General features: G+C 36.6%; 1 protein-coding gene across 5 annotated transcripts in view; it reads right to left on the bottom strand.

Moving 5' to 3' along the window:
• The window catches only part of NPAS3 (neuronal PAS domain protein 3), an 862,608-nt gene that overhangs the window by 586,552 nt on the left and 249,498 nt on the right, over nt 1-26,558 (bottom strand). For 3 of the 5 annotated variants that reach the window (XM_073010915.1, XM_073010916.1, XM_073010917.1), the window contains exon 2: nt 11,899-12,143. In XM_073010915.1, coding sequence (XP_072867016.1) covers nt 11,899-12,143 — 245 coding nt within the window. Of the gene's footprint in view, nt 1-11,737; nt 11,789-11,898; nt 12,144-26,558 lie in introns of all 5 variants that reach the window. The other 2 variants (XM_073010914.1, XM_073010913.1) reach the window with 1 other exon arrangement.

Genomic DNA, 26,558 nt, shown 5'->3' with positions numbered 1-26,558 from the left:
CTTGTAAAAACCTGGATAGTATTCATCTATTTTTACAGAAGAAAGCCAATATTTTAAAGTATTTATATAAAACCCAAACTGTGTACACAGTCTGTTTTCATCATCAGTGCTGATATTCAACACAGTCTTATTTCCCAAACTGTAAAATTATACGTAAGTAATATGCCTTAATTACAAAACATTACTGAAATTTAAGTATCTGTAGTGCTTTAGGAAGTTATTACTATGAACTCACTGAATTGTAGTGTCTTCCCAGCACTTATTACAGCAGCCTTCAACCTTGGAGCACTCAGCCAATACCTGGTGACTGACTGCTCCCAACGGGCAACAGCAGAAGACCACAGGAGCTATTTCCTAGTGACTGTATTTGGTTTCTCGAGTATAAGTTGTGAAAATATTATGCTATATAATTTGGTCATATTTATTCATTTTATATAGACATTGGTTTTGGAGATATGTTAAATTTTACCCACGAAAGACTAGGTTAGATTTACCAATTTTATTCATTATATTGCTGATAATACCAATAGATATACAAATCTCAAACATCTTATTTCTAATGATTTTTAATGATGGTTAGAGTCACAACATACTTTAAACCATCAATTGAATCAGGAAGACAACTAATAAATTATGTGGAAAAATAAATCAAAACTATTAATTAACCTAACTGATCAGTTGTTTGGTTAGGTCAAAATAACCAAACAATAGTCCTGTGTAGACAAGTTTTCATCATGTTTCTCTTCATTAAGATCATGCATTTAAAAAGACTATGTGAAGAGCCTTCGTTTGGATCATTTGCTATATTAAAGTGAGAAAGCTGCCAAAAGTAATAAGCCAAATGATACTACTGATTTAATATGACTTTTCACTTAATTTTTTCAGTGATATACGCAATGTATATACATCTACGGCTAGCTATTGAAACATGCCAACATCACATTCCTGGCTGGTACATAATTTAGTCATGAAAGCCATCATAACAAATAGACTTATGTACATACATTAGCACTGAAGATGATTTTTTAAAAAAACATATTACCAGCCATTCATTGTTATTGCGATCTTTTAAACAAATACAAGAATCAACTTTTTATAACTCAAAGTATGCTTTCTACCATAATGGGTTCTAAAATAGGTACCTAAGTCCACCTCCAGTTCTAATGGTCTCGACAGGAGTTGGTCATCTATGGAATGCATGCGGGTCTAATCTAGCCTGCCACCTGTTTCTGTACCAGCCACAAGCTAAGAATGTATTATCCTTGTTATTTTAATTTTTTAAATAGTTGAAAAAAACTCATAAGAATAGTATTTCATGTCATGTCATAATTTGATTTTAATGTCCACAAATAAAGTTTTATTAAAACAGCCAAATGCATTCTGTTACAACTTGTCTAGATAGCTACTTCTGCACTATAAAAGTAGGGCTGAGCAGTTGCAGCAGAGACCTTATGGCCCACAACGGCTAAATTATTTACTGTCTGATCCTTTACAGAAAACATTGGCTGACTTCTGTCATAGAACTCTGTAACTAGTTTTTTATCTTGGCTTTCTAACCTTCCTCTTTAGGCACTCTTTGACCAAGATTGGAAGAATAGAAAATGCAATACTAGTCATAACCTTGGCAAGAAAAAGGAGGAGATTAACCAGACCAGGCATCTGTGCTCATGTATGACTCTTAAATGGAAATAATTTATAAACTTTAAAGAAAACTTATGTTTGACTCTCTATGGCAATAGTTCAGTTATAAAGTTTTAAGCAAACTATGTAAACCAACTAACCAATTTCCTCCCTTCCATTTCCATTGATTGATATTGTAACTGTCAGTTAATCACATTTCCTAATACGATCAGCCATGAAGCACTTTAGAACGTTGAGCATTTGGGGACTCAATATTGACCAGTTAGAAAGGTAGGAAAGTGGGAAAGAACAAGTTTCCATTTGGACAGAGGCTTGTTTTTCTAATGTTTCTATCATCAGAGTGAACTCTAGTGATTTTTTTAAAATAAAACTTTTATTTTGAAACACTTTTAGATTTATAGAGAATTTCCTGTAGTGATGCAAAGACACTACAGAAAGGTCCCATCTATGTTTCAGCCAGTTTCCTAATGCCTTCTTAACATTATTCTTTTCATAGAATCGTAACTCCCACGCTTTTGAATGGCCTGTTTTCTGAAGTTGGGCATTAGAGCAAATGTTATCATTTGCTCTAAAATGGGTCAGTGTCTAACATGAGCTAGATTTGTGGATAAATGTTCACATATAATGTAAATGGGAAAAAGGGATTCCAATCATAAGTGGTTGAACATAGAGAGAAAAGTCTCTTTATTATGGAAGAATATGTTCTAAACTAGGATTACAGAGACTCAAATTCTAGTTCCAACTCTGTAACTGACTTTGTTAAAGGACCAGGTGATCTGGTCTTTTAACAAAACAAACAAAAAAAAACTATTGGCCTTCCTTTAGAATGCTGAGGTTCTGACATTTACTGACACACTATGGACCCAGAAAGAAAGTGAAAAGCTGCAGTCAATCAATATTCAAAGACGCATTAGTTTTCACAGGTGGAGGTCACCACATGTATACTAAGGCAGAGCTAAGACTTATGCACAGTATCTAGAAAGCTGTTCCTGAAAATTAAAGCCACAGTACAATTTCAATCATATAAAGCAGTCAGAGGTGACTCCTTCTTTGCTATGCTTATGAAATATTATCATCTGCAGAGCACTGAAACCATATATTGTGCTTTGTAAGAGGCGATAGGGCTAACAAAAACACGTTGAAGAATGCCGGTCCTGAAGAACAGAGCACATAAAGTTGAAAGTCCTAAATAAGTGAGTACAGTACAGTATAATGCAAAACCACAAGATGTTGGGACTAAAATATTACATTATCAAGAACTGGTAGACTTTTTAAAATAAGTTGGATGTGATATAGAATACTAAGTGTGTTCCCTAAAGTTTTCTCAAGAGAGTAAATGCAAAGAAAAAGTACATGAAGTGCTAGGTTCTTATTTTATCTTTATCATATATTTTGCATTTAACTTCTTTAAAACTTCATTATGTGCTATTTTATTTTCCTGTCTTATTTATAATGATTACACATGCTCAAATATTGATAATAAAAACCAAAAATTTTTAAGATAAGAAACAATACCATATATTTTTGAATACATAGAAGGGAGATATGGTGCCTCCACGTACAGGGGAATTAAGTAAAGGAAGAAGAAAATAGAAATATCAGCAAAATATGAAGAGTTAGGGTATGTGGCTTTTGAAATTATTAATAAACAGCTTCAAGAAACCTGATAGTCCAAGGAAGACTATTAGTCTCAAATATTTAAGACAATAATCACTAAATCCTTTCTGAGGAATCGGGACTTTGGATTAGACAGTAAGTAATCATCCAGACCAGAATCACTGACAAAAAGAAAACTGAGGTCTAGAGAGGGCTTTATGTCACCAATCACAGGGTATGTTTAATTTTCTTGAAAGCTGCCCTACCATTATTTATTGCACATTCGTTTCTCTATGAATTGCAAATATCTCCAAGGCAAAGGACTTAGAGGACTGACTTACTAAGAGAAGATACTCAGATATCTGTTGAAGGGACTTGAGTTCACACACCCAGAATACTCATGGTTTTCTTGAGACTACAGTTTTGTTTTGCTTTTGACATGGAGTCTCACTTTTGTTGTCCAGGCTGGAATGAAGAGGTGCAATCTCGGCTCACTGCAACCCCTGCCTCCCATGTTCAAGTGATTTCTCCTGCCTCAGCTTCTGGAGTAGCTGGGACTACAGGCGCCTGCCACCACACCTGCCTAATTTTTGTATTTTTTAGTAGAGATGGGGTTTCACCATGTTGGCCAGGCTGGTCTCGAACTCCTGATCTCAGGTGATCCACCTGCTTCAGCCTCCCAAAGCGCTAGAACTGAGACTACAGTTTAACCTGCACCTCCTCTGCATGTACATCCACATGGAGAACTACGTTGACGGGGGAAGCCAACCACAGGGCAGGGACTAGCAGCTCATCCCGTGGGCCACACCTGCTTCTAGTGCCTACTCCACGTCCTGCATAATTTCCCTTTGTTTTCACATTATTCCCATCATTCTCCCTCCATTTTTCTTCTGCTCTTCCTTTTTACTCTTCTTTTGCACCTTCCTAGTTTATGACTTAAACTCACCCATAGTTCTTATCAGTACTATATAACTCTGCGAATAGTAATCCCAAGATATAATTCCATTCTACACAATTCGACTTAAAACACGGTTAAATACTTACTTTCACAGGTATTGTACAAGGTTCTGGAGATATAAAAAGGAATAAGATGACCCAGGCTATTCCCTCAATAAGCTCATAGTCTCAATACAGAGACAGGCATGTAAAGAAACAAATTACAATGTAAGTTGATAACAAACCAACAGAAAAATGTAACAACACCCCAAAGAAAGAAATTACTAATGCTCTGGGGAAGCAGACATTTGCACAAGAGAGTGACATCTGAGCTGGGATGTGAAGGCTGAATAGGAGTTCAAGAATACCCAACCCAACAGAAGGTGTTGGGTCTCAGAATTTGATACTGTGAAGTACGGCACTTTGAGCTGCTTAATACTTTGAACTGAAGGAGACTGGAAGGGTGTAAAAAGATATTCTCTCTGACCTTCTTTTTCCCTCCTTTCTCCTTCCCCTATTTCTTCCCCAAGGTGCATCATGCACAATAGAACTTCTCTCCCCCAAAGCAAGCCATAAAATCTAAGAAGACTATCTGCCCTCTCCTCTCCCCACGAAGACCTTTACATGACAGGTGTCGTGCCCTGTACCCAGAGGAAGGAACGCTACACAGAGAGGCCAAGAAAAATACGAACAAACAGGACCTGTTGGAATTCCCCTAAAGGTATCATCTTTAGGTCATGCCTTTTTGTCCAGTCATATTTCTACACAGCTGTCCATTCTTCATCGAACCTAAGCATAAGAATATGTACTTCTCCCTGGGTCTCTGGGTCTTCATTTCTGAAAGCTCCCATGTCATGTAAAATTTTGATTAAATAAATTTTTTCTTGATAACCTGTCTTTTGTTATGGAAGTTTCAGCCATAACCCTTGTGATGGGTAAGGAAAAGTAATTATGCTTTTGCCCCTACAAAGCAAAAGAGCAATTCAGTCAGATGATGACATACTCAAAGGCACAAATTGAGGGGTTTTACCACTCAGTGTTGCTAGAGAAAAATGAGATAATAGTGGCAATAGAGATTGATTAATCTTGATGTAGAATGCAAAAGAGAACATTTGCACTCTTTTGCCCACATTTCCAAAGTCTCCACAAAAAATTCCTCATTTCTACTTCTCATTTTTAAAAACTTTTTAAAATCTTATTTATTTATTTATTTATTTATTTATTTATTTTTTGAGATGGAGTCTCGCTCTGTTGCCCAGGCTGGAGTGCAGTGGCACAATCTCAGCTCACTGCAAGCTCTGCCTCTGGGTTCACGCCATTCTCCTGCCTCATCATACCGAGTAGCTGGGACTACAGGTGCCCACCACCACGCCTGGCTAATTTTTTGTATTCTTTTTTTTTTTTTCTGTTTGTTTGTTTGTTTGTTTAGTAGAGACAGGGTTTCAACGTGTTAGCCAGGATGGTCTCAATCTCCTGACCTTGTGATCCGCCTACCTCGGCCTCCCAAAGTGCCGGGATTACAGGTGTGAGCCACCACGCCTGGCCTCTACTTCTCCTTTAAAAAAATTTTTAGAGACAAGCTCTCCCTCTGGGCAGCGGTGCAATCACAGCTCACTGTAACCTCAAACTCCTGGGCTCAAGGAGTCCTCTCACCTCAGCCTCCCAAAGTGCTGGGATTATAGGCATGAGCCACCATGCCTAGCCCACTTCTCATTTTGGGCAAACAAAAACTACAGATTAAAACAATACACAAGTACTACCCTAGATAAGGTAAATTAAGTTACAGATTCATGTGTTTCATCTTCTATCTGTGAAATTGGCCATGTTTCTTTGCAGTATCTCCCAACAGAGGTGCAACGTGCTTCCCTGCCCCTTGACTTCAGTCTGTGCCACGCAATCTGCTCTGACCCAACAACTGAACAGAAATGACCCCATGACAGTTCTGAGTCACACCATTTAGAGACATTGCATGTTTTTGTTCACCCTTCTTACAGCTTTGCCTCCATCACCACGAAAGAGCTACTTCCAAATAGCTGCTGCCTTCTAACATGGGACAGAGCTAGGCTGAACCCCCAGCAAGGAGCCAAGCCCAGCCAGAGCTGTGGCCCAAAGCAGAGGCACCCGCTGAGCCCAGTCTAGACTTGCCAACTCCCAGCCTAACCACAGCTCCATGAGTAAAAGCTTGTTGTTGTGTGCCACTTAGATGTTGTGATTGCTTGTTCTCTGGCAATAGCTGAGTAGGACACCTGAATATTCACATATTCTCAGCCATCATTCTCAAAAATATGCTTTCTTCAAGTCACTGCCTGGAGCTGAGGGTAATGCTGAATGCTCCGTTGTAGCAGATGCTCTGAAAACAATAGTGACAAGCCCAACTCTTGAACAGCGGCATGCAGCAAGATACCAGCAATGCTATATATAACATTTTTCATGCTGAGTTAGATAATAATTCAATGATAAAGAGTTCACCTTTGTAGTCATCAAAGCTTTTCATGAAAAAGTGTAAAACTCCAAAGAATTAGAGTCTCAGAGACATACTCTCTTATCATTTAGCCTGCAATTGTCAGAAAGCCCTTTCTGCCCAGTGTCAAAGATAATAGTCCTGGGGAAATGTGGTGATATAAACATTGCTTGTCTTATCATGATGTAAAATAAAATAACGTAAAAGGTTACTTCTTAAATGAGCTCCTTTCAGAAGTCATAACTTCATTAGAAATATACAAAAGTATAACAGCATATAATTAAAAAGACTTCCTGGAAGCATACCTAAGTAAAGGCAACTACATCACACTTCCACGTCCTAGTAAAACCTGGCACTCACTCCCAAAATAAACAACAATGAACACTGGCAGCTCAGCTTCTGAATGGTTCTGTTTCCATTGGGTACCACCACCTACTATGGATTGGGACAAACGTAAGTAGAGATCAGAGCAGGGAGTCTGTTCCTCACTCTGCTGAGGATGATGGAGGTAGGAAGAGGATTCAAGCAAGAACTGAGTTACCATCTTTGCCCTACTCATCTAGCCCTATGGGAGGCTCCTGCTAGGATCTAAGGTGTACAGTCTGGGTTCTTCCTCTTACCCATGTAAAAAGACAAAAGAATATCATAGGCTGGGTGTACATGGCCATGTACTGATTCTACGAACTTTCATCTCACATAGTTTTTTAGTAATGAGGAATATGACCCTTGCCCCAAAGCATGAATGTCAGTTGGTAAAAGTAAATGTATGTCAGTACACAGGAAAATGCCAGAACAGGAAAACCCCTGAACTGCTTAGACCAAGATGACCTATCACTCAGTCTTGGAATCTCTACCTTTCTATTGAAACAGAATCCATTTTATAAAATGCTATCTAATTTTGGGGGACAACGTTGTAGCAGTAGTCTAGTGTCACTGTGAGTATGACCTATACTCAGTTACACTACACTATGATTTAAAATAAATCCATTTAACATCATTGCTTTAGTAACAGTCTAGTCTTTGGCTAGGGAGAGCTAATATGCTGCTTAAACACAGGCCTGCAAGTCTCTCCTCTCAGAAACATCTACTTAATTCACAATAGATGCCCAAAATAGTGAAGAGAAATTCTATGAAAACAGTGAAGTTCTTCCCTAATGTGTTCAGTCAATTTTAATCACCAGTTATCTTGCATATTTTTCAACTGTTCCTTTCCAAAGACTAAGAATTTCTTATACTTTACATATTTTAGCGTTGTTGCCTGTCACACACATAGGCAAATTGTTGTTTAAAAGCTGCCACATTTAAATTGAAATAAAACTTATGATTGCAACGGTAAATATTCCTAGATTAATAGAGTTGCAGCAGACAACAGACTCTTAAAATTGACTGAAGTCTGTGATATTAGAAAGACAGAAAATTTATCTAGTTTTAGCAAATGTCAAATCAGTGGCTATTGCTTTAAAGATTAATAAAAGATATAATGGTTTCTAGATAGCCTCTAAATAGAGATTACTATGAATGGAGAAGTGATTTACCAACAGTCACCACAATGAGATTTCTTTAAAGGTTACAATCATCAGTTATTTAGCTGAAACACTGCTGAGAATGCCTGGTCATTTCTTGAATAATGCATAATGTTCATTGTAGATTTGATCTGTATTATAACAATACAGATATTTCTAAAATAATGGAAAATACTATCAGTTACCTTCCAATTGCTTAACATATCATTTCCATGAAGTAATTGACTTGGGACATATTACATACTGTCACCTGAGTGTTCTTTCTGCAAGCATAACTTGTAATAATCTGTATACAATGGGAATCACAAAACAAACTCATCAACCTTTATAGACTGCTAAGAAAAGATGTGATGAATACTGCACAGGGCACAGTAAAGGACCTTTCTGAAGCCATAAATTAAAGTGATTAAATTTCTATACAGTTATGTGGGACAAATTTAAATTTAAGCTTTGAAATTTAATTATTAACATGATCAACTCATCACATTAAAAAAATGCTGCCACCACAATGTAAGTACTTTTCATACAAATTTCCAAATGCCTTTAGGTTTATTCAAGAGATTGCTTGGAGAAGCATGAAGTATAATGTCTATCGTTTTATTGTTGGATTATGAACTGCACTTCACATGATGCTGCAGGCTATTTATATAAGCTTGTTTATCCATATGAACGTCTTCAAGGGCACAACATAGAAGACCTTAATAAATTAAAATGAATTTCTTTTGATGTTATTGTTTCATGAATGTTTGATCAGAATGAATAGCAGTTTTGCATTAAAGAATTAGAGTAAAGCAATAAAATGTACATATATTTTACAGTAGAACCAGTTTATAGAAAGTGCTCCTTATATTTCTAGCTACTTTTGAGAGGCAGGGTAGACAGTAGGGAGTCACTATGTTTACATCTTCATTTCTAACCTATCACCAATTTACTAATAGTGAAAGTGTACATGTACCAACTTAGACGCTCTGTCATCATCTGGATGGAATTTTAAATATAATAAAATCCGTTATCTCCTTCCAGGTTTCTAACCACACATCTCCACCACCCTGTTTTCTCTTGGTGACACTACCATGCCATTCCAGAAACTGCAACAACGTGGGGGCAACAACCACGTTTTATCTTCTTTTTATACATCTTAATCATAATAAGAAGTTAAAGAGTTGAATTGAAGGCCACAAAATAAAAATGAAGTATTATAACAGTCTGAAGCTGAGAAAATTCTCACCTAAAAAGTTTGATGATGGTGATATAAAACAAATATTATCTGTAGGGATGACAAGAAGTGATAGAACACTAGACAGAAAGGCAAGAAAAGTGGATTCTTGCCTTAGATATGCTAACACTGAACTGCAAAGTCATTTCCACTTTACACTTGCCTCATCTAACTATCCCTCATAAAAGGAGGGAATAATTACATGTCATCTATACATTTGCATGCCTAAAAGGCCATGATTCTGGAAGTAAGCTAGACTATCACATCATAGACAAATGGACAAACAACAGAACCATCACATTTTTCTACTTTGGTAGCCATTACTGTCAAGAAAGCCTATTGACTACAAACACCTTTAACAATGAAAATAAACAAATAAAAATTTGCTGAGTTATGTTAAATAAATACAGGTCCATTCCATTATTTCATTTGAATAATATACTTTTGAACTTATATAATTGAATAATTATTACATATTTTTCACATGGTATGGTTCCTAACCTGTTACCCTCATCCTTTCATCTTGTATGATTTGGAATAAAGATAGCCTGTGCCTCAAACTAGAGTGAAAAAAAATGTGTCTAATGTATATTTACTAAAATTATATTTATATATTTAGCTTGGAAAAATTTGGTACTAGTATCTATAATATGGTTTGGCTCTAAGTCCCCACCCAAATCTTGTCTCTAATTGCATTAATAATCCCACATGTCAGGAGAGGGACCTTCTAGGAGGTGATTGGATCATAGGGGCCGTTTCCCTATGTTATCTCGTGATAGTGAGTTCTCACGAGATCTGATGGTTTAAAAGTGGCACTTCCCCCTTTGCTGTCTCTTTCTCTCTCTCACCTGCTGCCATGGTTCCTTGCTTCCCCCTCGCCTTCCGCCATAATTGTAAGTTTCCTGAGGCCTCCCCAGCTATGTGGAACTGTGAGTCAATTGTACCTTTTTGTTTATATATTATCCAGTCTCGGGTAGTTTTTTATAGCAATGTGAAAACAGACTAATACAATCTAGAACATGAATTAGTGTGTTACTGAATTGGTATCTACAAGCTCAAGGGCAGAAGGGATATAAAAGGACAGATCGAATGTGCCTTGCTTTATTTTTCCTGGGCTACCTTTGACTGACATCCTGTCCTTGAGAGGTACCTCTGTTGTGTGTTCTCCTCAATCTTTAAGTGTCATTCTTACACTCTAGAAAGTGGTCTGCAAACCATAGCCTATGGGACTAATTTTGTGGCTGCTGCCTATTTTGTAAATATAGTTTTATTGGAACACAGCCACATTGTTTTGTTTACGTAGTGTCTATGGCTAATTTTGTGCTACAACAGCAGAATTGAGTAGCCCATTAAGCCTAAAATATTTACTACATGGCCCTTTACAGAAAATGTTTGCCAACTGTTGCTCTAGAAGAAAATAACCTGTTACAATTAAAATTATCATTTTCCACCTCTAATATGCATAATACAATCCCCAAGTAACAAATTTACGCTCTCACGGACACATATATGATCACAGCTCTTACGAGAAAATTGTAAATAACAACTGCTTTTGACCCTTCATTTCAATCTGAATCCTACAAAAGATTACAGCTCCCCACTAGTACCCTTTCCTGTTATAGCCAAGAGTACAGGGACTTTTCCAAAGGTAGTTGGCAAGATGTAACAAAAGAAGCTAATTCTTCCCCAGAGGAAGTTGCCTGCAACTCCTCCAAATGCCCGGTTTTATTTAATTCTATCAAGTGTCTAGAAACAGAATGCGAACATAAGAATCTAGCAGATTCTTTAGGCCATACACCTTAAATAGAATACCCTTAAAGATAGAAAACCAATGGGCAATACCACATATACATCAATAAATATATGCATGCATATTTAAATGCCATAAACTATTAGGAATTTCAGGAACACACAAGAAAATACTGCCTTAGGCATCAGAGTGAAAATGACCTAACATTTAAAGATACTAAGTTGTAAGAGTAACTGCATCAAGGATTAGAATAAAAAATATGTTTGTAACTTTTAGGTAATATGTATATAGGGAAACTTGAAACACTAATACATAGATTGATTTTTGTTGGTCAATAAAATCTTTAACGTAAAATGTCTGCTAAAGATGGAAGAGCTCTGCTCCCTGCCTTTCTTTCGTTACTTAAGGCAGAAAATATCAGCTCTATGCTTTAACAAATATGTCCGTACTCCACTCATGAAGAAGAATTTGTATGTAATTGTAAAACATAAATTAAACCCAAGAAGCATTTTAATGTGTCATTTCATTTTCATTTCTCTGAAATCTTATATAAAGTGATAGAATTTTAGGCTGATAGACTTTTGAAAATAAAATAGAAAAGAGGTTTATTTCACCTTCACATGGTGTCTTTCTCATGCAGAGTTCAGATTTCCACATTTGTATCCCTTTAAAGGATTTGATATGCAGGAAAAGAAGAAAGGATGATGGTAAACATTTCATCTTACAGACCCCTACAGACCATCATATTCAGACTGAACAGTGGCCTAAAACTTACCTTTTACTGATGTGTTAGGTGGAGGGCCTTCCATTCGCAAGTTCCACGGAGGGTCCCCCTGGTTAGCAAAGTCCCTCATTTTCAGATAGCTAATTGTAAGTCGAATGATGGATGCCTTGTCAAGCTGGCTGGTAATGGCTGCAGGAAGAGGCAACAACTTGGCCAATTCATAGAACTCAAAGTTTTCTTTTCCCCGGCGGGAGCGAGCAGCATCTCGGGATTTCTCCTTTCTCAATGCTTGTAAACTGAAATCAAAGGAGTGAGAACGTGTGGTTTAGAATATGTGACTTTGTCATCACTCAAATACTGCCTTCTTTGTATTTCCTTTTTTCCCACCAAAATTCTACCAAAAACTATTTCAAAATTAGAGAGTGACAGTAAAATGAGTTCCAGAAAATGTCCACAAAAGCCATAAACTCTAACTCTGGCCTTACATTTTGCAAACTCAAGTCCAATGAGTAAAAATTGTGTTTTACCTGTTAAGGTTTTTTTCCTCCAATTGTCCATGCATTGAGATGTATTTATTGTTCCTAAGACCTAACAGAAGGTTTACAGGTGTGGCTTGATATTACCAACTATAAGCAATTTATAAATTGGGCTTACATTCGTGTATCTATTTCAAACTAATACTTTTGTTCACTTAACTTTCATCAGTATGGGATCTTAATCAAAAGGAACTATTTTGAAAAATTCGTTTCAATTATAATCCTGGGGAGCAGAAGATAAACACAAGTACAATTCACCTTGTCAGAATCAACAAATATGCTTCCAGCCCTCAATAAAGATCATAGCACATTCAGTTAGATGAAGAAAACATCATATTTAAAATGAAGATTTCAATGTAATTTCATAAATATGCTGATAACTGCTTGATAAGAGAATACTTCTTTATTAATGGACATACACTGGTAGATAGATTTTCTAAGATACCAGAGAATAAAATATATTGCCCAGAGAAGTCAAACTTTAGGATAATATAAATTTAATGTTGAAAGATAAAGCTCTGTATGGGTTATTAAAATTCATAAACATTATAGACATATTACTTCCCAGAAGAGGCAACAGGTGGGATCCAGCATTTTCCTTCAACTATTCATGTGCATTTCTGTTTGAAGTTTGCTCACATTGCTGAGGGCAGAATCTGGCACAACTGAAGTTGTGTGTGAGCATCTGACAGGAGAATTCCACCTGCTCTGAATTGCTCTGCTTTGTGTCTGATGAGAAATACATTAAAAAATCAGACCCCAATGATAAGTAGCTAGATAATATTTTCAGTATCAAGGTACCATTAAAATCATTTTTATGTATGCATTTTATTGAATTCTGAAAGCACTGTAAATATTTGAGTCTAGCATTCTTTTTTTTCCATTATGAAATAATAAGAAAGAGAGAAACAAGGAAGGAAGGAAGACCACAGAAAGAGATCAAAATTGACTCAGCAGTGAGGCTCCATTCTCTTTTAATATACTATGGAGAATAATATTCCCTACTACATTATAGGATTCCTGACATTGTTTCCTGGTGGGAACACTGTATTTTACTGCCGAAATCACACCTGAAATATCTTACTGAATATCTATGTAATCTAAGTAATGCCATAACGCTCTGGTCAGATACTTGCTAGGCTAATACCCAACCAGTTTTATGTTTGCTCTATTAATAAAATAGTCTACATTAGCTAACAAATGTCTTTCTCAGAATTAGACAAGTTAATGTTATCATCTTCAGAGTAACAGCAGTCTCAGGTGACAAAATCTGTGTCCCTTGATACGTCTCAAGCGAAAAAGTCAGGCGGAAACATTACTAATTTACAAGGGAAAGACATGTTTTATCACTTATTTCCCAATAACTGGGCCAACCTCCATTCAATTCTACAAGTGCTCAATTTTAGCTGGTTGAAAGCTACATAAGTGAGAGATGTCTTAGAATCTGACGAAGTGTAAGTACAACTAGGATCCAGGTTAACATCTTAGGATACAAGAATGGTTCACATTCCTCCCTTTCCAGAATAAAAGTAATTTACCTACCAACATTTAAGTTAGCTGTGCCAAAAGAAACTATGTCTCTGGACATATTTTCCCTAACACTTGTACACAGGGGAAGGAGCAGTGGTTCAAGTTCAGTGCTTTATTCTTTTTGTGTTCTTGAAATTAAATACTACTCCAGAAGGTGGGCTAAACTTACAACTTTTCTTTTGGTTCAGTAAGTGACTATGATGGGGCTCTAGAGCAGGGGTTACGAACTCAAGGGCTTTCAGGGTTCAGGCAGGGAATGTCAGTGAGTGAAGAGGACTGGTGGGGACTGGGAGGAACTGAAGGACAACTCTGGCCAAGGGGTAGCACAGTTTGAGCCAATGCCGCTTTGGGGAAAGTCACACCTGGTGTCAGCACTTCTAGAGGACATCTGAACTTTTATATGACATTTCCCAATTTTGGTATTTTAACAAATTAAAGCTTTAAAAAGGCATGCAAGCCAAATAAGACATGTCATGGTCAGACATGGATCAGGGACTAATTTTACAATTGGGTAATAGTTAGGACAGACAATTACAAAAGTAGCTTCACATGATGTTATATGTAATTTTTCTTCATTCATGTCACTCAGAATGACCACAAATGTATTTATTTGTTACCTACGTAATATACCATAATATTTACATCTGGAATTTATTCAACTGAAGGAAAGTAGAGGATTAAGCAATTACTCTGAAATTGAAATTAATTTATAGGCTTATCAATAATCTAAGGAAAAAATTCATCTTCATATGGGAGACAAAGCCCAAGATCACAGGTATCAACTCAGTAGGCTATAAAGGATATATATTAGGGAGATGGCTTTTCTCTATCCATTCAGGGAAGGGGAGTAAGCAGACACTAATGCCTTTGGATGCCTTGCCTAACATGTTTTCTGATGTTTTACTACTTTTCTAAAACAGCACTGGTCAGAATTTACTTTATCTCTTCCTATCCTACCTCCTTGTTTTCTCTTCTCCACCTTGTCTGTTTCTTTTTCTTTTCCTTTTTTTTTTTTTTTTTTTTTTTTAAACTCTAAGGCACACAGTGTCCCCCTATTAAAGTAATCTTCTTGGCAGTAATCTTAATAACAAAGGATTTCTACAACTCCCACATTGCATCATTATGCAGGGACCATAGTTTAGAAGACTTTCAGAATGATATCACTGTGTCTGTAATAAGTAGTAATTGGTTCTGTGGGCAACAGCAATAAAGCACAGCCAAAGGATTATAAAGGTTGTTGAGATGCTGGTGTAACAGATGAAGACAAAGACCTTAAGACAATGACACTCTAGATTGTGCATTAATCTTTCACTTGTTTTTGTAAAGTAGGACCTAGTTATAAGCAATCCCCAAACTGGATTAAGAACTATATTAAAACCCAAAATAAACTTTGTATGTGCACGTTTTGTTCTAAACGAAAGTATTGTGGTTGTTATGTCTAGAGTACTAAAGATAGAATAGATTAGTTGTACATGAGTAAAATGTTATAGTGCTGATCTCTGCCATCTAAAATCTGATTAAACTTCGGACCCAAATAGTTACTCCCTGGGCCTAAACTTCCCATTGCTCTAATGTTCTTGCACTTAGATTATGAATAGCAGATTCTTCATGAATCCTCAGCAAATGAAAATTTCAACTCCTTTTGATGACTACATTATCCTCACAAAACATTATTGCCACCAACAAAAACAATGTCAATAATTTCAAAACACACATATATGTATGTATGTGGATATTATATGCATTATTGTGTGTGCATATACATAGGTAGATAGATAGAAGAAATAGTAAATGATTTTCAGATTCTCAAAAGGCTAATCATCTAATGTCTATTATTCTAGGTTTTTTTTTGAGATGGAGTCCCACTCTATCACCCAGGTTGGAGTGCAGTGATGCAATCTTGGCTCACTGCAACCTCCACCTCCCAGGTTCAAGTGATTCTCCTGCCTCAGCCTCCCAAGTAGCTGGGACTACAGGCATGCACCACCGTGCTCACCTAATTTTTCAAGTTGGCCAGGCTGGTCTCGAACTCCTGACCTCAAGTGATCCATCCGTCCACCTTGGCCTCCCAAATTGCTAGGATTACAGATGTAAGCCAACATGCCCAGCCTAATGTCTATAATTTCTTCTTATAAGAGAACAGATTGTGAAGCTAGCCAGCCTGGGTATAAATCCTGGTTTTGTTATTTACTAATTATATATATTTGAGGTGACTTCTACTGCTTCACTTTTTCTCATCTGTGAAATGGGATAATACTCTATAAGGTTGTTGTTAGAATTAAGTTAAATGAGTCTTTTTTTAATAAGATCTTTACAGTGGTGCCTGACACATAGTAATGCTGTATAAGACATGTTAAATGGAAACCTAAGCTCACTTCACAGTGATTGTTCTTTCCTTCTAAGGCCTGCAATGCCCATTAATAATGTGCACTCTCTTCTCACTAGTTTCTATTCCTTGGTTCTGACATAATGCATTTTTCCTTTTATTATAGTCCTCATTTTGTCTATGGTCTACTCATTGTATACCATAAGTGTACTTAATGAGTTGTTCAAGTAATATATTTAATTAGGGGATGCTTAAAAATTTATAAATTTTTTTGTGCAGGGTCATACGGAGCCATTTTTTTAGTATAATAACAGATAAAAGGTTACATTCAATTGCAGGACAAGTAATTTTGTTTATATTATAAAATGAACATCTAAACAGCTGTTACAAGAACAGATTACTCAGGAAGATTGTGAAAATGCCTATGGAAGGTTTTTAAATGGCAATGATAATTATTAATCAGGAGTATATGTGTACTCCTAGACAAGATGATCTTTCAAAATAGCTGTCAAAAGATCACAAACCTAAAAGTTCTCTTGAAAATCAGGCAAAGCCCCAGATCCAGGACCATGGAGAGCTCACCCAGGACAAGTGGTGCCCGGAAGTGGGGAAGCTGGACAGCAGCTGCCTCCTCAACCTCTATTTTTGGGGGCAAGGTCAAATCATGAAATTCTTTTCAAGCTAGAAGCTAGCAAAATATATCCCCAAAAAAGTTTTTTAAAAAGGGTGCTAATGCTATCAAAAAGCCAATATTATGAAACTGACTCAGAATTTGCAATCTTTGTGAATCTACCACAAAGCTGGATAAGGGGTCAATTGTTTACTGGGCCACTTGTCCACAGTGGGAAAAACAGATAGCTTTGGACTTGATGACTTATTTAATTAAAAGAGGTAAGTTATCCTTTGTGGTTGATCAAATTTAGCTTTGAAAAATTGATTACTTCGGTCTCCCACTTCACAGAGATGGTTATAATGATTATGGAAAAATACAGCTGTACATCCACAGAGGATAACAAATATTAAAAATAGGTAGCCACAGAGTATAGAAGCTAACTTAACCAAATGTTTCTTCCTCTTCAGTGATATCTTCATAGCCATATTTTAATCAACTTTTAAATAATTTATTTTTATAAAGGAGGTTCAGATATTGACCTTATTGACAGATCCACACTACCTCTATGTAAAAATCCTTCTCCAAGCTGTAGTTGGAACACATAACACCTTCACGTAAACTTTTAGAATATAATATCTAGTCTTTATAAAAGAACATGGCAGGTTTTGGTTATCTAACTATAGGGTAAAGGAGAAGCAGGGTCAAAACCATTTTAAATTTTACCTTTTTAAAGTACTTCTAAGGAGCCAGACAGACAGGTTTTTATGGATTTTCCTACTTGTTTTGCTTAGGAGAACCCAGCACTACAGACTTCTACTATTTATCAATTAATCTGGCATGCAGCCTCAAAGGAAGAAGGTCGACCTGTATTAAAAATGCAGCCATCAAAAATTCATCAAAGGCTTCAGCATTTTAACTCATGAACCTTTGAACACCTGCATACTTGTCAGATCTCTGGTCGTAGTTAACGGTGAAATCTATAGTTACTCCCATACCTACACTTGCCCTGACATGAGCCGAATGAGGAGCCTTCCCAGGGAAAAAGTACAGTAAAGAGTCTATAAGCAATGCTTGCCCTTTCTTCATTACTTTTAGTAGAACAGCCCACCCCACACTGACATTACATAGAGCTCAAAGTCAATCAAATCAGCCTACTTCAAAGGAAAAAAATTCTTCCAAGAATATTTTTTTTGGCATGGTTGTAAATATCAACTTTCTTACAAGGTAATGGTAATGTAATTGAGAAATGCACAAACAACTATTATCTGGTAGGATATGCACAACAAAGCTCACAAATTGAAGTAGTTTGATGCTCTCCAAAAAAGATAATAATTTCAGAAATCTTCTTTAATGTGTAAAGAAAGCTGGATAGTATACACTGGAAGTTAAAACTGGAACCTTCAAGTTCAAGGTAAGAACTCTGCTGCTTAACTAATGCACTGCTCATAGCTGTCATCATTAATTTATGTTAGCCTCTGTAAACATCAAGAGTATAATAGGCCAATTTCACAACTAAATATAGATGCACATTTTGCCCTTATATAAATGGCAGATTGCTGCTGTAGATCATCACTGCAGAAACACGTCAGTAAAGATGCACTGTTTGATGGTCTGATGCTCACACAATATATAAAACCAGTTGTAATGGTTGTTTGGAAGCAAAGTGTAACATAGCAGCAAAATTTCATTTGTTCCACAAACTCAGGATGTATTAAGCTTGGCTGACAAAGACTGTTTGATGTGCTAAATCAGTTTGACCTTCATTCTTGCTTTATTTTTCTCATTTAACATGGGAAATGACCATTATTTTTCCACATGTAGGAAAATATGAAATTGATTGCTTAAAAAATATGTCAAAAAACATCTGCAACTGCTAACATTTGATAAAGTATCAAAATCAAGATGTATACTTACAGTTTTTAAACTAAGATATATTCTGATGGGATAATCCTGACCCATTTGACTTGTGGTAAAATAGATCAAAAGAGTAATTAAAGCCATTCAACTGAATGCCTTCCCTCATCTTCAGAAAATGCCTTGTGTATGTTTGAACTTAATAATTAAATTAATTGGTTTTAGCCAATGAGCATTTCCATTCTTAACACTTTAAATAAGAGGATTTAATTCCAGAATGAGTCATTAGAATAGTAATAAAGAACGCTGAGAGGTCTGCACAGTCCTTTTCAACTGATGTTCACCTTGATTCAAATAACCCTTGAATAAACCACAGCAAGACCAAACTATTCATTGTATTCTTTGGTGTCTGCCAAAAACCTCATGAATCAAAGTGTTTTGTTCTTCATTTTCCCCCAAGAACTTTGAGCTATATAACTGGCAGTTCCATAATAACGGGAAAAAAACACAGTTTTATCAAGTAATTTCTTTCCACCCAATAAATTGCACTTTACCTTGGAGCAACTTGTATATTTCACACCTTAAATTTCTATTTACCAAATCAGCTAATCACTTCACAATTGAACTCAGAACAAAAAAAAATTATCAATTAAAGTGGTTGAAACTCCTGCAAATTATCATTTAGGAATGAAGTAATTGCTTTCATCAGGGCAGAAAAGCCCGCCAGAACAGAAATGTCACTTTAGATTAGTGTTCTCACTCCTGAAGCTATGGATGACACAGCTGATATAAGACTAAATGCCAAGACCAATCAATTGCTTTTGTGGCTCTGCTCTGAGCTGCTGTAAAAGGGGCCATTTTCTAGGATCTACTCTTCATTATAGTAAATGCTATCTCCTTGGTAACATAATTCCATTTCTCATAAATTCTGTCTGAGAGCATTGTCCTAACAATGGATGTTTGTGGAAAAGAATGCTGTTGGTTTAATGCACAGAATTAAGTGTGAATGGCTGTCAAACTGCTATAGTTTACTAGTTCTTAAACATAAATTGAAGTCTTATACATTAAAAAGAATTCTTGAGGATAAATGAATGTCCTGAACAAGGGTAAAATATTGTATTTGAAGGTTCTGTGTTCTGTGCCACTGGTTTACAATTTGGACTATTCTAGTATTTGTCCTGTACATCAAATCAATCAGTTCACACTCAGAGATGGGTGAACACTTCACTTACTTTCTCAGCAGTGCAGTTTGCAAATGTGAAAACTCAGAAGCAAATATGGACTCATTAGGCAACTGCATGCGATTTGTGAATAGCCACAACTGTGTGTGTGTGTGTGTGTTTAATGTTCTTTCAGCTGAGAACTTCCTGGAAAGCATCCAGATCTTAATCTGTATTGTTCATCCCCCTGAAGTTACAAGAATCTGGGTTGCAGGCTCCAATTAAAAGGAAATTGAAGAAGCTAATATAGTGAGAAAGCAGCAATTCCCTGCACTGCTCTCTTCAGGTCGGAAGTTTAGAAAGAGATTCAGGATCACGGGTCTTTGCCTGACATGGGATAAAGGCTTTCTCATCCTGGTGAGCACACATGTGTAACTTCCATTAACAGTAACAGGAGTCGTGAGCACACATTGAGAGGAAAGTCCACAGCTAAATATTTGAAAGGGTCAGAGCATCTCTTCAGAAAGGAAAAATGAGAGGGAACTGTGGGCACCCTTTGATGGCAGAACATTTCACTGACCATGCAAAGGGCAATTGCTGGAATTTCTACCACTCCAAAGAACTACAGTACTATTTTTCATAATATGAATAACAGGAAAGAATACATGCTATTTCTGCTTTTTTAACAGTATACAGCACCATCAAAGAACATCACGGAACCTAATATATCAATAAACATGTATATGTTTGAATGCTTACTATATTTCAGTCAAGGTCCAAGTGTTTTCAACATCATCTAGTTCATGGTTGTGAGTATCAGCAATGAAGGGGAAAACTGGTAACAGTGACTATGGAAGGTAGTAGTCTACGCTGGATATGACTGATGCTAAAAACAGCATTGTTTTCAGCCACTATCAGCAGGGGGAGCACTGTATGAGTTTTTTTAATTTTCCCTCCAGCTTCCCACACCCATCCCCCAAAACTGGGAGTTTTCTTGTTTCAGAGAGGGCTTTCCCTGGATGCTGGATTTTAGGTGCTAAAAACAGGACATTCCTGGGCAAACCAGGATCCTTAGTCCTCCCAGAAGTCTTATTGCCCCACAAGAAAATTCAAACAGAGAGAGGAAAAGTAACTTACCTAAGGCCAATGATGGATGGAGATGTCATTTGAACCTTGGCAAGATAACTCAAGTCCTTATCACTAATGTGCAATATTGCCGCTATAGGAATAAAATCCTGATTCCCTTTTTTCTATTATATTTATATGACAATTAGGTCAGTGATAAAATTTTATTTAATTTATAATCACCCTTATAAATTTCATAATAATTGCAATGAAAACTTAATTCCTTAATGAAATATCCAATAAAACCCCTATTTTCAGGCTTATAAACACCTATTCCAATTTGGAGTAGATAGATTTGCTGTTAATTGCTATAAGTCCCAAACTAAATTGCTTTGGAATTCAAATTCAAATGACCTTTCTAGAGGGAAAATTCATTTTTTTCTTTTAATTTTCTTTAAGTGTGATTTCAAACACTTCTGAAAGCACAACTAAGTGGAAGAAAGCTTCTGAAGACTTTCAAGCTTGATATAACACATTTGGAAGGGAAAAAGTATGCTTTGACAAGTTTAAAGATCTTTATGTATGAAAAATTTAAGTTATGGTCAAGTGAATACTAGCAAACATAGCATATGCTTTACTTGACACCAGTGAACACACCATTACACTTTATCCACGTTCCTTTGTGAAATAGAGATCACTAAGTAAAATGGTCCCTCTTTTTAAACACTACAACTGAGAATACAAGTTCATCAGCCTCAAGAAACTGTACACTCCTCTCACTTATCTGTTTTTTTAAGACACATATTGTTATTTCACCTTTCATCCAGATTCCAAAAGCACATGTATGGTTGCCAGGAGCCTAAATTATTACAATTTCCAGAAAACACTTTAGCAACTACATATCCAAAGGCTTAGAAATTTGTCCACTTTAGGCCCATGCTAACTTACAGAAACCCTTAAGAAAAAATAACCAAGTATGTAAACAAACATATAGCCAAAAAGGATATTTACTGCATTTTTAATAAGCTTTAAAGTATTGGATATTCTCAAGATACTGAACAAGGACCTTGAAAAATATTCAATGGCTTAGAAATACTTTACAATATGTTCAACAATAACTGGCAGTTTCTAAAGCAGCATGTGTTGAGATCATATAATTATAGCTATATATCTTTAAAGATATGGAGATAATATATATCCATATCTGAATGAGCTGCTAGATATCAAAATATTAAGATTGTTTATTTCTACATGGCAAGACCATTTCTTTTGCATATAGGGTGTGGAGCCTAACTATTTGCTGGACTTTCTTTAGTAAACTTTTTAATATAAAAATTACTTTCTGAAAAAATGAAAATATAATTTACTGGATCCATATTGAGCATGAGAAGTGCCTTGATGCTTAAAGGCATTTTTCCCCCCAATAAATGATTGGCCAAATAGTGCTATCAAATGCCATCCTTTCCCTACTTTTTGCAATAGTAGGGCCTGAGAAGTATTTGGAGAAAATGCTTGGCTTGGTCACACCTCTAAAAGAGAGTTGGAATTGGAATGGCTGGGAGAAGTCTTCGTCCCTTCTTCAAGTTATCCCACAAGGGTCTTAACCAGACGACTGAGTCCGTTAGCATGCAGCCAGGGTTTCCATGTCCTTTATGGCCCCCTCGAAATCCCAAAGCAGTGCTTTGTTCGCTGTATAATTTGCCGGCTACTGGTTGGCGATGGAATGTGATTCCATTCAGTGATTGACTTTTTCCGTGTGTCACACCCTTGAAAACCTGATGGCAGCTACAGGCTCTTACGGAGGAGAAAACGTATACAAATCAACACACAACATATTGCACAGACAGTGCTTCCTGAACTACGTTCTCAGATCCTGTCCCAAGTCTTGGTTAAGAAGCTGCCACAATTGATGGTATCTTGGGGTCTCTACCAAGCTTTGTAACACAGACCTAACTATTGTAATTAGAATCATTCTTTGCTTTTTAATTAACTACTGTACTTCCCATCTCTAATAGGTTTGGCCCTTGTTGGCAGGGTGGCTCTATGGCATAAGACTACATATATAAGGAGACTAAATGTTTTATGTGGCAGGGATTACCATGTAAGATTTAATTTGAAGAGCCATGATATTTCACATAGAAGCATTTAAAGTGAGACGACATAGGAAATGCCTGTTTCTAGGCTTCCATTACTCAGGAACCAAGTCTTCCCTGGACCCTACACGCGTTTTAAAAAAGTGCTCAGTCCTCTGATAAGCTGCTATTCCTTTATTAGGTGCTTAGTCCTCTCATAAAAATCTGCCTTTGAGGAATTACAAATTAGTTATTCTAACCAAGTCTACTTAAGTAACAGGATGACAAATATTGGTAACCTTTTTTTTTTTTTTTTTTAGACAAGGTCTTACTCTGTCACCCAGGCTACAGTGCAGTGATGCTCTCTCGGCTCACTGCAACCTCCACCTCCCAGATTCAAGCAATTCTCCCACCTCAGTCTCCCAGGTAGCTGGGACTCTAGGTGTGCACCACCACACCTGGCTAATTTTTGTATTTTTCAGTAGAGATGGGGTTTGGCCATGTTGGTCAGGCTGGTCTCAAATTCCTGACCTCAAGTGATCTGCCCACCCCGGCCTTTCAGAGTGCTGGGATTATAGGCCTGAGCCAACACACCAGGCCTAGTAACATTTCTATGTAGAAAACAAATGTTTAAAATATGTAACATAAAAATAAAATAATTAGGCACATTTAAAAATTTATTGCATGAGCTTGCAAGTCGCTCATGGAAAAACAAAAGATTGTATCATAATATAAGCACATCTAAAACTGAAAAGTTTCAGTTATCTTAATTGAAAGTCAGCACTGAATTTCTGGATTTTGAACAAATCATTAATGTAACATTAATAGTAACATTAATCCCAACTGTTGAGAGTTCTCAGATGGAGGAAAGCACATGATTTGGAAGCTGATGTAGAGACTACTTAATTGAAATGGGGCAATGAAAGCCAGCAATTTTCTCAATGTGCCCCCATCACAAAGCCTCCACAAATAACTTTAGTATCAGAACCTATAATCCACTGAATAATTGGTTGAAATACACAAAATGTGTACTACATGATTGAGCACTTCCCCCTGAACTGACAGCTCAACACGATCCTTGACCAAGATGGATATCCTGTTGCCTGCCTGTCACAGGACGCTTTACATGAGCCCTTTCTTAAATATACCTGTCTTCTCTCTGCATTTCATTTGGTTTTGTTTGGGCTGAGATACTCATCTCAAAAGTGTCCTTTTGAGTTATCAGGCAACAAAATATCACTAAGTCTTCAGCTTCACTTCTGAAAACGGCAGTGATTCCCAACGGCATCTTTACAAAGACAGTGTGGACTTCAATGAACCACCAAGGGCAATGGGGCAACATGGCCATGTTCCCATGGTTGTAGAACTGAGTCACTTTTCAAACACACAAACACAAACACACACACCATTGTTAGGAGAGTGAATTTTATATACAGCTGCCTCTAGCTATAACTTCACCAATTACTCAACACTTCCAAACTTCTTAGAGGTAGTATTTGAGCTTTACTAGCATTAGATAAAGTTGGCATTCTATTAAGTGTCCCAGGATGGTCCTTCAAATGCCTTCTGTCTTTCTCATTTTCTTCTATTTGATTTCTTCTCAGAATCATTCATTTGGATTAGTCATATCTCTTTTCATAAAATTCATACATGTAAGAAGAGTGGTATAGTTTGGATTTTGTTCGTTTTCTGAAATGGTTAGACTATTGTATTGTAAATGGAATTAAAGTAAGGGTCACAAAAACTCAAATACCTGCAGGATCAAAGAAAATTATGCAAATGAGCAACGATGACTAGGTGAAAGAAAGCAGTGCAAGCATGACGATTAGTGGAAACTGGATCTCACTGCTGAATAGTAACAGGGAATGGTGGGTCCTGTGGAAAACTGGAAAGCACTTGCCCAGCACACAGGGCATATTCATTATTCATGAAAACATTTGTTACTAGATTGGAATGTGGCCCCAAAGTTGCCAGATCTCCCTTTCAGAAAGAAGACTAAAATCCAGATTTTTTAATATAACATCTTCCAGTTTTTGGAAGCACTGGCATCTTATTTTAAAAATGAAACTCTTTGTAGGCCTGTTGTGATTCTCATTTGGCCTGTGGCAATTAGCAACCTGTGGTTTAGTGCCATTAATAACCTTCCCTGGGAGTAGGATTTAATTATGGGGCACATAAAGGTATGGGTATGAAGATTTTCAGCAAAGCCAGGTGACATTAAAGACATGGCAAAGAGACATAAAATGGAGGAAAATGAAGAAAGCTGAACTTGGAAGAAAAGAAACCGTAATTATTAACAGTAGTTTCCTCTGAGTGGTAGAGTTTCTGCTTTTATTTTTCTGTTTTATAAATTTACTATAAACTATCAAAGTTAGATAAAGTTACTATTTCATGGGACTTAGTCTATTATTAAAAGTAGCCCAGAGAGTGGAAAACAATTATATGTATATATTTAGGTTGGTGCAAAAGTAATTGCAGTTTTCGCAATTGAAAGCAATGGTAAAAAGCGCAATTACTTTTTCACCAAACTAACACATAGATCCATTTACCATATTTAAGTCACACAGTTTTATTGAACATTTAATCACACCAAAAGTTCAATCAGCTCACTATGGTGACATCCTGTATAAAGAATCTTTTATTAAAAATTAAAATAGCCCTTGAACAAAGAGTCAAAGTGTAGTCCCCTCAAAATAAGTGATTAACAATATCTTAAATGTACATGCTAAACAAGGCTTTGTTTTTATTAGTGCAATAATAATGTTGAGAGACAATGCCTTGCATATATAGTATGTCTTCAATAAGTATGTGCTGAAAGATGATTATGCTGCTGCTGATCTGAATGTCCTTAAAAGTCATGATTAAAAATAGTAAACAACACAGCCAGTAGCAGTGCTATTGAAATTAAACCTACTGTAAATTAGTCCTTGAAATGGTATTATAGTGAAAGGAGGGAAGGAAGGGAGGGAAAGAAGGAGGGGGAGAGGAAGAGAAGGGAAGAAGAAGGGAGAAAAGGGCAGGCGGAAAAGAGAAGGAAAAGGAAAAGAGAGGAAGGTAAGGATGAGAGGAAGGAAAGAGAAAAGAAACACAGATACATTCATAAATTTTTCCTGTCAGAAATATTTAAATTCTCAAAACAGTCTCCTCCCCTTTCTATACTCCTGAGGTGGTGCCAGTGAGCACCAAACTGAGGTAAACTGAGGGAAGCAGCAGCAGCCAAGAGCCTATCTAGCCTGTCTTTATAATCATACACAGTAACATTCAGAACGCCAAGTCACTGAAAATCCTGCCCACAAGGAAGAACCATACAACAGAGACAGGAGGAAATTTTTGTAAAAGAGAATCCTAGACTTTCACATTTGCCAGATCTGTGTGTCTACGTGTAATCAGAAATTTTTCAAAAAGTAGACACAGGCAGTTACTACAAAGACAACACGTAAGAGATTACAGAGGAAGGATTCAAGATGGCAGGATACCTACAAATCACTTAAGGTGAAATGTCAAATCTCTCCAGGATTCAGAATGACTGAATATGGCAACTATCTAGAGATGTCT

The sequence above is a fragment of the Chlorocebus sabaeus genome, chromosome 24, assembly GCF_047675955.1.
Source record: "Chlorocebus sabaeus isolate Y175 chromosome 24, mChlSab1.0.hap1, whole genome shotgun sequence".
NCBI classification, from domain to species: Eukaryota; Metazoa; Chordata; class Mammalia; order Primates; family Cercopithecidae; genus Chlorocebus; species Chlorocebus sabaeus.
Note: the sequence above shows the minus strand (reverse complement) of the source record. Positions and strands in the feature narration are given on the sequence as shown.